This window comes from Amphiprion ocellaris, chromosome 22 (assembly GCF_022539595.1).
Source record: "Amphiprion ocellaris isolate individual 3 ecotype Okinawa chromosome 22, ASM2253959v1, whole genome shotgun sequence".
Lineage (NCBI taxonomy): Eukaryota > Metazoa > Chordata > Actinopteri > Pomacentridae > Amphiprion > Amphiprion ocellaris.
In genome coordinates, this window is record NC_072787.1 from 23,121,758 (window position 1) to 23,136,504 (window position 14,747).

General features: G+C 37.4%; 1 protein-coding gene across 1 annotated transcript in view; it reads left to right on the top strand.

Moving 5' to 3' along the window:
• vipr2 (vasoactive intestinal peptide receptor 2) overlaps positions 1-14,747 on the top strand; it is a 37,049-nt gene that overhangs the window by 8,281 nt on the left and 14,021 nt on the right. Inside the window, exons 3-4 of the mRNA XM_023287756.3 lie at positions 898-1,005; positions 2,373-2,470. Of these exons, the coding sequence (XP_023143524.2) occupies positions 898-1,005; positions 2,373-2,470 (206 nt within the window). The remainder of the gene's footprint in view (positions 1-897; positions 1,006-2,372; positions 2,471-14,747) is intronic.

Genomic DNA, 14,747 nt, shown 5'->3' on the forward strand with positions numbered 1-14,747 from the left:
ACACACTGTAAAACACACGATAACACAGTAAAATACACGATAGCACAATAAAACACACTGTAAAACACACAATAACACAGTAAAATACACAATAACACAATAGAACACACTGTAAAACACACGATAACACAGTAAAATACACGATAACACAATAAAACACACAATAACAGTAAAATACACAACAATACAGTAAAATACACAATAAAACACACAATAAGAGTACAATACACAATAAAACGCACAATAACACACAATAATCCAGTAAAATACCCAGTAACAGCGAAACACTAAAGGATCTGTTTGTAAATCAGTCTTTTCAGTTGTTTTGTCTCTGTTTGCATTGATTTTACTTGTATTTGTTCTCATTTTGTGTCTGTTAGATGGCCTTAATCTGTTTCTTTTCATTTTGTGTGTCTTTGTGGTAATTTTGCATTTATTTGTGTTCATTTACATCTCTTTTCTTTGAGGATTTGTGTGTCTTTGCTGCTATTTTGCATCTCGTTGACCATTTTGTGTGTCTTGGAGGTGGTTTTATCTCTGTTTTTCATTGAAACTACATCTGTTTGTGTTCATTTTGTGTTTCTGTTAGTCAGTTTTATTCTCTTTCTGGACTTTTGTGTGCCATTGTGTTGGTTTCGTATGCATTTGTTAGCATGTATTGGTTATTTTACCATTTAAATCAACCACTTAAGCTCCTAAATTGTTGATTTTTACTCCTTTCTGACTGCACAGTGAAGCAACACGTCAAAACCTCACAAGACTCTTTCATGTTGACTTGATTTACAGTCAGTGGTTCAATCAGCAGAACAGGAACTTCTGCACAGCTAATGCGTGTGTGTGTGTGTGTGTGTGTGTGTGTGTGTGTGTGTGTGTGTGCGTGCGTGCGTGCGTGCTCAGGATGTGATGGTGAGTGGGACAACGTGTCGTGTTGGCGAAGTGCAGCAGTCGGTGAGGTGCTGATCCTCCCCTGTCCGTCTCCCTTCCTGCTGCTGTTTGGCAAGAACGGTGAGTTCAACGTCTCAAACACACACTTCCTTTATTCACACACACACAGTAGAAAGTGTTGATATTTCCACTGCGTGACGATTCTTTAAGATATTCTGTCAGTTCTGTGCGATTTTCTTTCTAAACCGACTCAGAATTCATGCAGTGTTGTCAAGAGTTGCGTTTTTCCACAGATGTGAAACAGAGCAACAGTATAAAAGCAGCTAATGTTGGTTTGAAACTGAATTTTCCAGCGATTTTTCTAAGCATTATTAGCAGTTTCTGTACTATGAAACAAGTTCAACATTTACAGACTTTCTTTGTGTGAGTCGGCTCAACACAAACTAAAACCTCAGTCAGAGAGAACAGGAATCATGAAGGTGCTTTTCTACTTTCTTTAACTCAGACTTTCTGCTTCTAAATCTGTTCACGTTCACATGGAGGGAAGTGTTTGTTGCATCATTTGACTCTTCTTCTGCACAACATGAACCGATCATGTGCAGCTGCTCCAGTCAACGTTTTGTTTTAATGGAGAACAATGAGGATTATAAATATTATGATGATAAAAAGCTGCTACTGCAAATGATGCAAGACAGGAATGCTGGTAGAAAACTGATGAACGTTAGTGATCGGCTGCACATTAAAGCTGTTAAACTTAATATATTTTAAACATGATAGTGTATTGAAGTGCATGTAGGTCTGACACAGTCCCACAGTGAAAGAAATCAATTTAATTTGTGGCCAAATCAAAGTGAAAATGATGTTACTGATTGATTATTCTCCATAATAAAACCAGCAGAATAATTAGTTTTCTAATCTGTGTTCTACTAGCAGTGTAAGCATAACAACACATTTATGTGGTTTGTGGATCACCAGCTGAGAACATGTAGGTTCCCATGGCAACACACTTTTTTTTGGGTGGTTTTAGTAACATATACCAAAACAGGTTTGGAGATAACAGAGAATTTTCTGCATTTTATTTGAAAAAAAATGCAGCTAAAATATGTAATAAATAGTCAAATTATTGCCGATTTCATTGCTGTCATTGCAACTATTTTCCTGTTTTTATTCCTTTACGTTGTTTTTTTTTTTTTTAGGTGAAAAATTCTTTTTCTTAATCTGAACAAAACTCTCAGGATGATGGAAGATTCTTGGTTTCAGATCTGATAATAATATTAATAATAATCTTTATTTATGAAACAATTTTCACAATCTGAGTCACGATAAGCTTCACAAAGGCAGCAAAATTAAAGAGTTTGACAGAAAATTGATAAAACAGACATTGGTGGACAAAAAAAACAAGAAATATTTTTAAGAAAATACAGTTTTAGTGATTAAAATTGGCCGTAATTTTCACCTAATTAATGAGCTGCTACTGTGTCTCCTAGGCAACCTGAGCAGGAAGTGTACAGAGAGCGGTTGGTCGGACGTCTATCCCATCATCACCGTCGCCTGTTCATCAGACAACACAGACGAACCCAGCGAGGTGAGTTCAGTGTCCAAAATAATAATAAAAAAAAGTTTATTTAATGAGTCCAAGTCGAGTTTTACCTTCATACTATGAATATTTTCAGAGTTACAGGCCTTTGAAGCACACAGAGGTGAGTCCAGACTTGATTTTTACATCATTTCTGAGCCTTATAACTTCACTCCAGGTGTCACAATCTAAAGACTAAATCAGTTTTTTGTTCATTTTTAGTCCTAGAAACAATCATTAGTACCCTGGATGTGTTTCTGTTTCACTTTATTCAGAAAAATGACCATAATGACTAAACTGTTCTTCACAATTAGCCAAAAATTGGTGAAAATACCTCAAATTCAACCAAAAAAAAGACAAAATCTTGTCCATACTTGTCACAATTTGTCCAAAATGACCACAAAAATGTCCAAAATGCTTCAAAGCATTTATAGAATTACTTTTTGGACTCAAACATTGTTCAAAAACCTGTTTAAATGAATTACAATTCACCAAAATGACAAAAAAAAGTCTAAAATCACTTGAAAATTGCCCAAAATTACTTTAAAATGATCCAACATACCTCAAACTTATACAAAGTCCAGGGTACTAATGATTGTTTCAATCACTCTATGTCATTAAACTGCTGCAGTTTTACTGTTCAAACTATGATCCATCCCATAATATAGATGCATGAAGTTGGATATTGAAAAAATGAACAGAATACAGATTTAGTCTTTAGACTGTGACACCTATAGTGGATGTAAATGGTTTGGTTGCAGTTTTTTAGTAGAACTGAAGAAGTTATGAGGCTCAGAAATGATAGAAAAAGTAAATTTGGACTCACCTCTGTGTTCTTCAAGGGCCTGTCAGTCTGAAAATATTCATAGTATGAAGGTAAAACTTTGCATGGCTTTATTAAATCTACTAAAATTAATAAAGTGTCAGGTGGGAACTTTATTACAGGTTTTATTTGAAATGATCCTAAAATTGTGTTTCTGTTGCTGTATTTTTGTGCACATTTTGAAGAATCTCAGCAGAAAAAGTAAATAAAAGCAGGAAAACTTGAACAAATCTTCCCCGATTTAGCCAAAAAACTGCGAATTTGCCTTTTTTCCCCCCAATAATTGTGTTTTGTGGAGCTTCAATCTGCGCCTTTAGTTTGCAGAAAACAATCATTAAGTCACATTAGCCCATGGATTTGAACAAAAACTCTGCTGCAGCAGCTGTCGTTTGTGTTTATGAGCTGAAAAGTCTTCTTATCTGATCAGTGCTGCATTTGTTCGGTTTCATATCCACATTCTTTGTTGTTAATTAGGCAGAAACTTCACACTTCTGATGTCACATACAAGCAGAGAAACGAGAAGTCCCAGAATGCACCAGTTGGTATCAATACAAGCTGATCGGCAGCGGTTTATATTTCATCTCTGGAGATCAAAAGATTGCACTAAATGCACACACAAGATGCTTACTGGAATAGAGAGGAACAACAGAAGGTTCTTGTAGTTCTATTGAGAAGCATAAAAGCCGAAATGGATGGATGTTTAAATCTGAAAACGCTGCGCTCAGGTTTTTCAACCACAAAGATTTCCTTTTGCATTGAAAAGACGCCTGCAGAGGAGAAAATGAAACCACAGATTTCTGCTTTGACCCACTTTGAAAAGCTTCTCCAGGTAGAAAACCAACCACAGATCCAGCTTTATAAAGTCAAACCATAGACTAGTTTCAGTGTTTGTGCTGCAGTTTCTTTCAGGTCCAACAATAAAAAGCAGCTTTTATTGTGGTAAATGTGATTTTAGACTCTGTATAATAACATACAGTCGAGCTGGTTTGGATTATTTGCTGCTGTGCATAAAATAAATGACCCTTATTTATGGTTTGGGCTGAAGGCTACAGAATATAAACATAGATTATTTTAGATAATCATGTTACTGTTTGTGTTTGGTTCTTTCCTTCTTTTTTTTTTAACCCTTTTTACTTGCTCCTGTCACCGTTTTTACTCACTATAGGCTCATTTTTCACTGCAAAAAGTCCTGCACCTCTACAGAAACAGCACAGACATGGCTAGAAATTTAAAAAAATAATGTTGAATGTCTCTGATTATTAACATGTCCAGTGTTCTTCAAAAGTCTTACCAATATTGACTGAAAAAATGTGACTCTACATACTCAGGTTATTTCAGTATTTACACTTTGTATTTGATGTAGTACTTGTCTCCTACACTGCCTGCAGTTCAACTGAAAACTCAAACGTGTCTTCTGTGTTGTATAAAGCACTTAAAAGACCATATTTAATTTAAAAAAAGAAGCAAGACAGAAAGAAGAAACTTGTTTGAAAAGTTGTCTTTGTTTACAATTTTAAAAAACGAAGTTAGGAATCAACATGTCCACGATATTTCCAACTGCCCACAGGTGTTACCAATATTACATTTGTTATCTATTACATCTATTTAAGTTTTTAGTTTAATTAAAATTAACAATGTCTTCTGTTAAGTATGAAGGAAGAAGTAGTCAGATAATTCCCCAAAATGATGATTATTCAACCAATACATTCATTGCAATGAAGCAACTAACCTGATGAGGAAAATAATGGCCCAAAAAAGACAAATGAAAGCAACAGTAATGTTCAAAAGAGAACAACAGCTTCCAGTGAGACGTGTGATATTGGTTAAACTATTTACTAAATACTTACACTAGTAGTTAAAAGTTTGGACACACCTTCTCATTTAATGGTTTTTGCTTTATTTTCATGACTATTTACATTGTAGATTTTCATTGAAGGCATCAAATCTATGAATGAACACATATGGAATTATGTAGTAAACAAAAAACTGTCAAAACACGTTTTATATTTTAGATTCTTCAAAGTAGCCACCCTTTGCTTTGATTCCTGCTTTTCACACTCTTAGCAATCTCTCCAGGAGCTTCATGAAGTAGTCTCCTGAAATGGTTTTCACTTCACAGGTGTTCCTTGTCAAGGTTCATTTGTGGAATTTCTTGCCTTCTTAATGGGGTTGGAACCATCAGTTGTGTTGTGCAGAAGTCAGGGTTAGACAGCCCTATTTGACAACTGTTAGAATCCATATTATGGCAAGAACCAATCAGCTAAGTAAAGAGAAACGACAGTGCATCATTACTTTAAGAACTGAAGGTCAGTCAGTCTGGAAAATTGCAAAAACTTTGAATGTATCCCCAAGTGCAGTCACAAAAACCATCAAGCGCTACAATGAAACTGGCTCACATGAGGACCACCCCAGGAAAGGAAGACCAAAAAACCAAAAGTTCATCCGAGTCTCCAGCCTCAGAAATGGAAAGTTAACAGCAGCTCAGATTAGAGTTCAGATAAATGCCACCCAGAGTTCTAGTAGCAGACACATCTCTATATCAACTGTTCAGAGGAGACTGAACCAATCAGACCTTTATGGTCAAGTAGCTGCTAAGAAACCACTACTGAGGAAAAGCAACAAGCAGAAGAGATTAGTTTGGGCCAAGAAACACCAGGAATAGACATTAGACCAGTGGAAATCTGTGCTTTGGTCTGATGAGTCCAATTTGAGATCTTTGGTTCCACCTGTCGTGTCTTTGTGTGATGCAGAAAAGGTGAATGGATGGTTTCTACATGCATGGTTCCCACCATGAAGCATGGAGGAGGAGGTGTGATGGTGTGGGGGTGCTTTGCTGATGACACTGTTGGGGATTTATTCAAAATTGAAGGCAAACTGAACCAGCATGGCTACCTTTTTTGTTTACTACATAATTCCATATGTGTTCATTCATAGTTTTGATGCCTTGAATGAGAATCTACAATGTAAATAGTTTCTGATCTAATCTTCTGCGGTGAAGACGAAGCTGATTTCATTTCTCCTCCCTGTTGAAGTGTGTTTACGTGTCCACTCTGACCGAGATAAACCAGCAGTTGTTCGTCTTTTCCCTCAGACCACCGTGAAATCAGACTTTTCCTTCATTGTTTGTGTCCGTATTGAAGAAACGAGCGAGTTGCAGCTTCAGTCCGTCCAGCCGACATGAAGAGAAAGAAAACAGCTGCTCTCGTTTATCGTCCCGCAGATATGTTTGGTTTTATTTGTGCATCCTCTGATCCTCTGACATTTCTGCCTGCAGCATGAGCTAGATTTAATTTGCGGTTTAGAAAAATTAAATCAACTTTAAGACTGCAGAGGTAACAGTTTTGTGGTTGTTTAGTTAAGGTATGAGTGATTTTTACGTGGTAATATTTAGGTTTCATCTTATTTTATGGTTACTATGTCAGAAGCTGTATATGCAGTGTGCTCATATCTATGAATAATATACACGGAATAATTTTGATGAAGTAGTAGAAGCACAAATATCTGACTTTACAACATGTTTGGAGGACTTTACCTGTTAAAAACAAGGAAGGCTTCAAGTTTTCATTACAGCTTTGACAGTAGTAGTAGTAGTAGTAGCAGTAGTAGCAGTAGTAGTAGTAGTAGTAGTAGTAGCAGCAGCAGCAGCAGCAGCAGCAGCAGCAGCGGCGTGGCTACTGTTAGCTTTGACAGTGGTACTAGTAGTAGTAGTTTAACCAATAGTAGTAGTAGCAGCAGCAGTAGCAATGTGGCTACCGTTACCTTTGGCAGTGGTAGTAGTCGTAGCAGTAATAGTTGTAGTATTAGTAGCAGTAGCAGCAATCTGGCTAACATTAGCTTTGCTCGTGGTAGTAGTGGTATTAGTTGTAGAAGTTTAATTAGTAGTAGTAATGGCGGCAATTTGGCTTGGATGGTAGTGGGAGTAATAGTAGCAGCAATAGCAATGTGGCTACTATTAATTTTGATGAGAGTAGCTGTAGTCATAGCCACATTGCTACTGCTGCTACGAACATTAACTTTGATGGTAGTAGTAATAGTTGAAGAAGTAGTAGTCATAGTTGCAGTAGGAGCAGCAATGTAATAGTTGTAATAGTCGTAGTACTAGTCGTAGCAGCAATGTGACTAAGATTAGCTTTGATAGTAGTAGTAGTAGTAATGGTAGTAGCAGTAGCAATGTAGCTAACATTACCTCTAATGGTTGTAGTAGTAGTAACAGTTGTTGTTGTAGTCGTAGTAGGAGTAATAGTTGAAGAACTGCAAGTAGTAGCAGACAGAATCCCAGGATGCAGGGAGAGTTTTCTTCCTGAAGGTGGCGGGAATAGCAGCAGCTCATTGGTTTTCATAGGGAAATTATTGGTTTAAAATACCCCTAAAACTGGGAGTTATACGGTAAAATCTTTGCAGTGTTTTGAGCTACAAAGTTAAAAAAACACTGTGGGGACTTGTGAGATTAGCATTATTTTGCAGATTTTTCCGAGATTAAGTTGTAGTTTTTGAGGTTTGGCCTTCATTCGCACTTCGGTTCGTTATTGAAGCTGCACTTTTCTCTACCAACTCTTCCTGTTTTAGCAGAAGGTTCAGGAGAACAGATGAAGGCTCAGAGATTTTCAGTGCATCCTGACCTGTGGACTGGTGTCGAGACATGGGCTTAGACTGCGGCAGAGTGGAGGTTCAGGTCCAGGTCTTGGCACAATCGTCTCTCTAATCCCTCGTCTGTTCTCATATCTGATTCTTCTCTAGATGAAGGGAAATCTACTTGAAACTTTGCCCCCCTTCAGCCCACTCTGTGGAGGATTATCAATCTGAATGACACTTTTGACCCCGTGAACGTTGCAGGTAGTTGAGGAAAAAAGGGGTCGACTCACGTTATTTTTTTCTTCTCAGACTTCTGTTACACTTTTGTGTTTTTTTTTTCTGCTGCTGTATTGTCCTTTTTGGTCTTTCATGTGTGTGTTTGTATCCTGTTGCCTTGAGGCCACGAAGCTTATTTTCTGACCTTCCCAGTTATTGCTGCATACCACAACCTTTTGTTTCACACTGAGCATTAAACGAGCGACTAACATCCAAGTTTAGGAGAATATCCGGAACCATTATTGTCTCCCTGACATCATACCACACACTCCTACTGGTTTTTATTTTTCATTTTTTCTGCTCTAGAATCACATTTTTTATTCTGTTAAAGTGCTTTTCTTCACATTGGCATGAATCAGAAGTAGTGACATTTGCAGTAGTGGTAGTAATGTTTGTAGTAGTAGTTTATCTTGTAGTAGTAGTAGCAGCACTGTGGCAAACATTAGCTTTGACACTGGTGGTAGTAATAGTAGTAGTCATAGTAATAGTTGTAGAAGTTTAACTAGTAGTAGTAGTAGCTGCAGTAGTAGCATTGTGGCTACCGTTAACTTTGACAGTGGTAGTAGTAGTAGTAGTAATAGTTGTAGTAGTAATTTAACTAGTTGTAATAGTAGCAGCAGCAATGTGGATAACATTTGCTTTGCCCTACCCTAACAAGCAGTTGTAGTAGCAGCACTGTGGCTAATACATCCATCTGTTGCAGAAATCACACGTGTGCCTGAGTGAGAGCTGAAGCTGTTGCAGAAACTAGATTAAAGGGCAGTTTGTGCAATACTTCCTTGTATAGAGAAACCCAGCAGAGATCCATCAGTGTCACGCAACAAAAACAGCAGAACTTTCTAACGTAAACCTGCCGCGACTTGATGCATGAAGATGAATCTGATCGGCACTAAAAGTTAGTTTTAGTCCCAAAACTGGCAGAGACACTGAATTAGACAAAGTAGCTCATAGTAAGGTGCTTTTTTTTTTTTGCCATTTTCTGCATATTGTTCCTCAATTATCGGCTGAAAATTAAACTTTCAAGGAGTCGGTTATTAGATAAAACGTGGTTTCATCACAAACCCACAGAAACAACTTTTACCGTGTTTTCCTTTTTAATCTGACATTCACACTAATTTTATTGCACAAAGGCACAATTTAGCAACAGATTGTAAATTATAAATAGTTTTTTCCTTACGTTCAGGGAGGTTTCTACTGATTGTTTTCTTTCACATTTGTGACACACTTTCAGCCTAATTCACGGTGAAATACGAGAGAAGTTTTCTTATTCATTAAATCTATTGTTTTTTTGGTAGTTTTCATTATATAGACTTTTATTTAACTCATTTATGAATGCAATGAAAATGAAATGAAAACAAAAGTAAACAGTGACAGAAAAGGACAGAAAACAGTGATTGAAACAAAAGCAAACAACATCTGACAATGAATGTAACAGTGGGTGAAAATGACAGAATAGCAAGTGAAAGCAAAAGTAGCGACTAATAAAGGACAGGAGTCAGTGACAAAACAGTGGCTGGAAATGATTTTAAAAAAGCAACTAAAAATGAAAATAAACAGCGACTAAAACAAAAGTTAACAACTGAATATTAAATTAAACAGCAGAAAATAGCAAGTAAAAACAAACAACAACTGAAAATGACAGGAAACAGCTACTGAAAATAGCAGAATAAAAGGGACTATAAACTAAATCAAACAGCAACTAAATTAGAAATGACAGAATAGTAAACCTGAAAACTGACCAAAAACAGCACCTGAAAATGGCAAAAAAACAATCACTAAAAGTAAACAGCGACTGAAAAAGGCAGAAAATGGTGACTGAAATGGATGTAAACAGCATCTAAAAATGACAGAAAAGCCTGACTGAAAATAAAAACAAGCGTGAACAGTGAGTAAAAACAGAAGCTAATCGCAACTGAAAATGACAGAAAAGTCAACGGTGACTGAAAACAACAGAAAGCAGCCACTGAAAGTTTAAATAAACTTGTTTACTGGGCAGAAAGTCTCAAATCACATTGTTTTGAATCCATTAAGGTGATGTACGGAGGCAAAATTTTGAAGCTGTAACTCAAACCTGACTGAAACCTGAACCCTGAAACCTTTAAAGACTCAAACGTCCTCACAGTCGAGGTCTAAAGCTCTCAAACATGATGTAGAAGTGCAGGTTTAAATGCACACAGCTGGCCCTGATCCTCTCCAGAGCCCTCAGGTGTGGCATTCCCGCTGTCCGACTCCCTGAAGCTTCTGTTCGCTTCCTGTTGAAGAGACGAAGGTTTTCCATCTGGAATATATTCTGCCGAGTCCAGGAGTCAGCGCTGGCACTCGACTGCAGATACAGAAGGTCGTCTTTCTGATGGACCGAAGCAACAAGGAAAAGTTCTCAGATCAAGTAAAAATGCAGAAATATCAGCAACAAATCATAAATCCACAGCAGAACGTCCCCTGTGACTGATATTATTAGACTGTAAATACTGATGCATCGACATGTAAGCAGCATTTTTCTGTTTATTCTGAATGCATTTAGCTGGTTTAGTTCCCAGACTCACAGGGTCACCTGTTTAATCTGAGGGGTCACCAGAGGATTAATCAGGGAAAACAGGATAAACAAAAGTCCTACTCCCCAATTTTCTAATACTTTTGTGCCCTATTTGTAGTTTATTTCTGTAGTATTAGATCTTTTTTTTTTTTTTTTTTTTAACCCTAGCAGTAATTTAGATAAAGCAATGTGAGAAATGGTACTTACATTACTGTTCAAAAGTTTGGGGTCACCCAGACAACTTCATGTTTTCCATGAAAACTCACACTTTAATTCATGTGCTAACATAACTACACAAGGGTTTTCTAATTATCAATTAACCTTTCAACACCATTATCTAACACAATGTAGCATTAGAACACAGGAGTGATGGTTGCTGGAAATGTTCCTCTGTACCCCTATGGAGATATTCCATTAGAAATCAGCTGTTTCCAGCTAGAATAGTCATTTACCACATTAACAATGACTACACTGGATTTATGATTAATTTAATGTTATCTTCATTGAAAAAAAGCTGCTTTTCTTTCAAAAATGAGGGCATTTCTAAGGCACCCCAAACAACTGAATGATAGTGTATGGACAAGAGGTCACACACTAATTTTAACAGTTTGCTATAAGCTTTTTTCCACACATATTGCCATTTATGCACCAACATCCGACCGTATTTATTGGTATTTTCTGATGTTAACAGCAGACAAAAATGGTATTGAACAAATGACATCAGTTTCTTTATTTAACAGATGATAACATCATTCAGGATTAACAGATCAGCCTTCAAGCTGGATAATTTTAGCCAGGAATACTTTTTAAAAACCAGGACTTGAGTCTCTGTCATGCCTCATTTTGATTTAAAACACAACACAGGAGCAGGAGATAAAGAGAGTCCAGTAGATTTCCACCGTAGCCAGGAAGCTGTTTAAGCCTGAAGTTCAACATGGCTTTAATTCTGTGGTGTCACAGAGGAAGCCAGAGTTACTGGACATAGAAGGCAGCAGGTCATCAGCTTCTAGCCAGAAGGCCTGAGAATCAAACTGAGGAATGAGAAGCCGATGCCAGGCTGTCACTGTCTGTGTATGCTCAGATATTCGTCTGTTCGTGTGAATATTTACAGTGGACGGATAGAGACCGGTGGACCCAATACCGAAACTCATTACTGCAGTCAAAGTCCCAATGCCACAGTGGAAAGATTTTCCTTAAACGGTCTCTTTTTTGCATCACATTCGTACCAAAGATTCCTGCTTGTTTATGTTTTGTCAGTGCTGGTTTGAAGTAAGCAGAGAGAAATTCTGTGAAAAAACGTTTTAGGCACTTTAGATGCTTAGATTTGCCTCCGTCACACCATCATTCTGCAGAAAGACGGTAATTATCCTGGTCCCAAAAGCTGCACTTCCTCAGATGTCCACTAGAGGCTGGTTCCAGAAGCGAGTCAGTCCCCATAGACCTCCATGTTAAAATGTCCAGCTTTATAGCAGATAATAACATGTCTGCTAAAAGTAAATAACAAATGTCCTGATTAATAATACTTTTTCCTGGGTTTCGGAGCCTGATCCAGCAGCTGTTCATATAATGCAACCTAAGAGCCAATTTTTGTGTTTGTTTGCAAATTATATTTTCACATTTTGCTGTTTTATCGAGGTAAATCCTTTCCTTTGACATTAGAATTAATTATTGTTATGAAAGTTATTGTAATTAATCAGAAGGAAATTAGGGTTGCAGGACAGATCCTTGACATAAACATGTCTTTGATTCCACTGTGACTTACAAATGTTTTATTATTTAGCTTAAATAATGGCTAAATAATGGCAGCAAATTCAGCAGTTGTAGTGTTGAAGCTGTGTTGGGGCTTTGAAGTACAGTTTTAAAGTCAAAATATATGCTAAATTTAAGCACCACCAAAAGTAGTTCTGAAGTAGGGCTTAGTTTTACTAAATATTTAAACTATGAGGCTACTATATTACAGCTACATAGCTGATAATTTGTCTGTTGCAAGGATGAAAACGTTCAATTTTGAGCACCTCAAAGAGCTTATGATATCTATTGTTAGGTCGATTAACAAGCGACAACGTCCAGGACTGAAAAATGACTCCAATATGGATGTGCCAAAAGCTGCAGTTCCTAAAATGTCCACTAGAGGCTGGTTTCAGAGACGAGTCAATCCCCATAGACCTCCATGTTAAAATGTTCAACTTTCCAGCAGAAATAAACATGATTACATCGTGGTACCAAGAACAGTTTTGGTCTCTGTAGCTAACATCTTCATTCATGGCAACTTTACAGGGGTTAAATTTTTATAGAACTCACTCATTTAAATAATATCAAAGCTTAAACTCGTACGTAATAAAGGTTGTGGCTGCATTATGTGACAAGAGGGTGCCGTCATCAGACAGTCTGTGACTCAGAAACCTTTGCATGGTTCGTCTCAGCTCCACTCATACTCCCCTTCTTTGCTCATTTTTGGATTAGCCAGGAGTTTTAGAGTCAGCCACCGCCAAGATGATGAAGCTTCCACACTGTGACCCAGGACATAATACCAAAGACATTACTAAACAAACTAGATGTGATTTACACCACCTACTGATGTGGAGTTAGTAATCTCATGTCAGTGGTTCCTGGCTGCAATCACATTTGTAGTTAGGTGAATGTTAAAACCAGGTTAGTCTGACTCACCGGATGTAGACTATGGGTATAAATGTGCACATTTTACGCCGCTTTCTCCTCCAATTCTGCTATCTACGCATCACCACAAACCTCAAAATTCCCTTTATTACAAGAAACTACAAGACTCTCTGAGCTGCAAACTGAAAATGTCAAGATTTGGAGTATTGTAGTACGGCAGTACTGCAGAAAAATTGTTTGGACATCTTGCTGGATGTTTTCAGTGCTTTTGTCATTTACCATAAATTAAAGAAACACACAAATACCAAGAATTGTCAAGATGGCTTACTTTTAGATTAAAAGTTAGTAATCAAAAATTCCAATAAAGTCTAGAGATTCAATTTGTGAGAAGGAAAGAAAGACAAAGCAAAAAAAAAGAAGGGAAGGGTGAAGGAAGGAAATAAAGATGCAAGAAAATGAGAATGAAAAGTAAAATGGAGAGCAATAAGAAAGCATGGACTGAGAAGCGAGACTGAAAGATGAGGAGAATTAAGGACAAATGGGCAGAGTGAAGGACTTGTCAAACATTTAAGAAAGAAATATGGGAGGAAAGAAATATTAAAAGAGGGTCAGAGACGATAAGAACGTCTCCAAAAAATTTAGAAAAACAAGTAATACTCACTAAATGCAATCAAAAAGTGGCTGGTCGTCGCTTCTTTAAAGGGCTGTTGAACCGATAAGTACATTAGTCATGTTGATTAAAGCTGTGTTGCATCATGTGTCTATTTTTACATGTGTAAATATGCTCGTGTAGTGTTTGTGCGACTGTAAGCTATATGTAGACTGTTTGTGTGTGTGTGTACTCTTAGTTAATTGCCAGATGGTGTGTCGGACGTGAGGAATGTTGTTTATACATGACGAGAGAGCGACGAACGCCAGGCACCGACACACACTCACATATATATATACATATAAATATATATATAGTGGGCAGCATGAACAACCTCACAGTCCAAATCTGTAGCTCTGAGTCTAAAGAGAGCTGTTTTGAGATGGACCAGATCCTCGTTCTGGTCCCGACCTCATTGTGAAAGATCCTCTGGAAAAAGAAGCAGGAGGGTTGCTGCTGATAGCGTCTCATCGGTGTCGACTGCTGTGGGATAAATTGCCTGGACGGGGCATTTTTCTCTCCAGGAAATGAGCTCGAACATTTTATGAACTCCGACATGGACTTTGGTGCTTTTTGGTCTCACTAATGGCTGTTTTTAAAAATTTTCTGATGAACTGCAGGCAGTGTTTACACAGAGCAGAACAGAAACAAGTTGGTGAGATGGTGGTTAAAAAAGGTGAACAGAGCAGCAAGTTGTTGGAAGATACATTCAGCATGGTGAAGCATCTTTCTAGAGGAGTGTGAAAAATGCACAGTTTGAAGAAGTTGTAGAAATGTAAATAGTAAAATATCTATATTATGTAGAGCCTGAATTTTT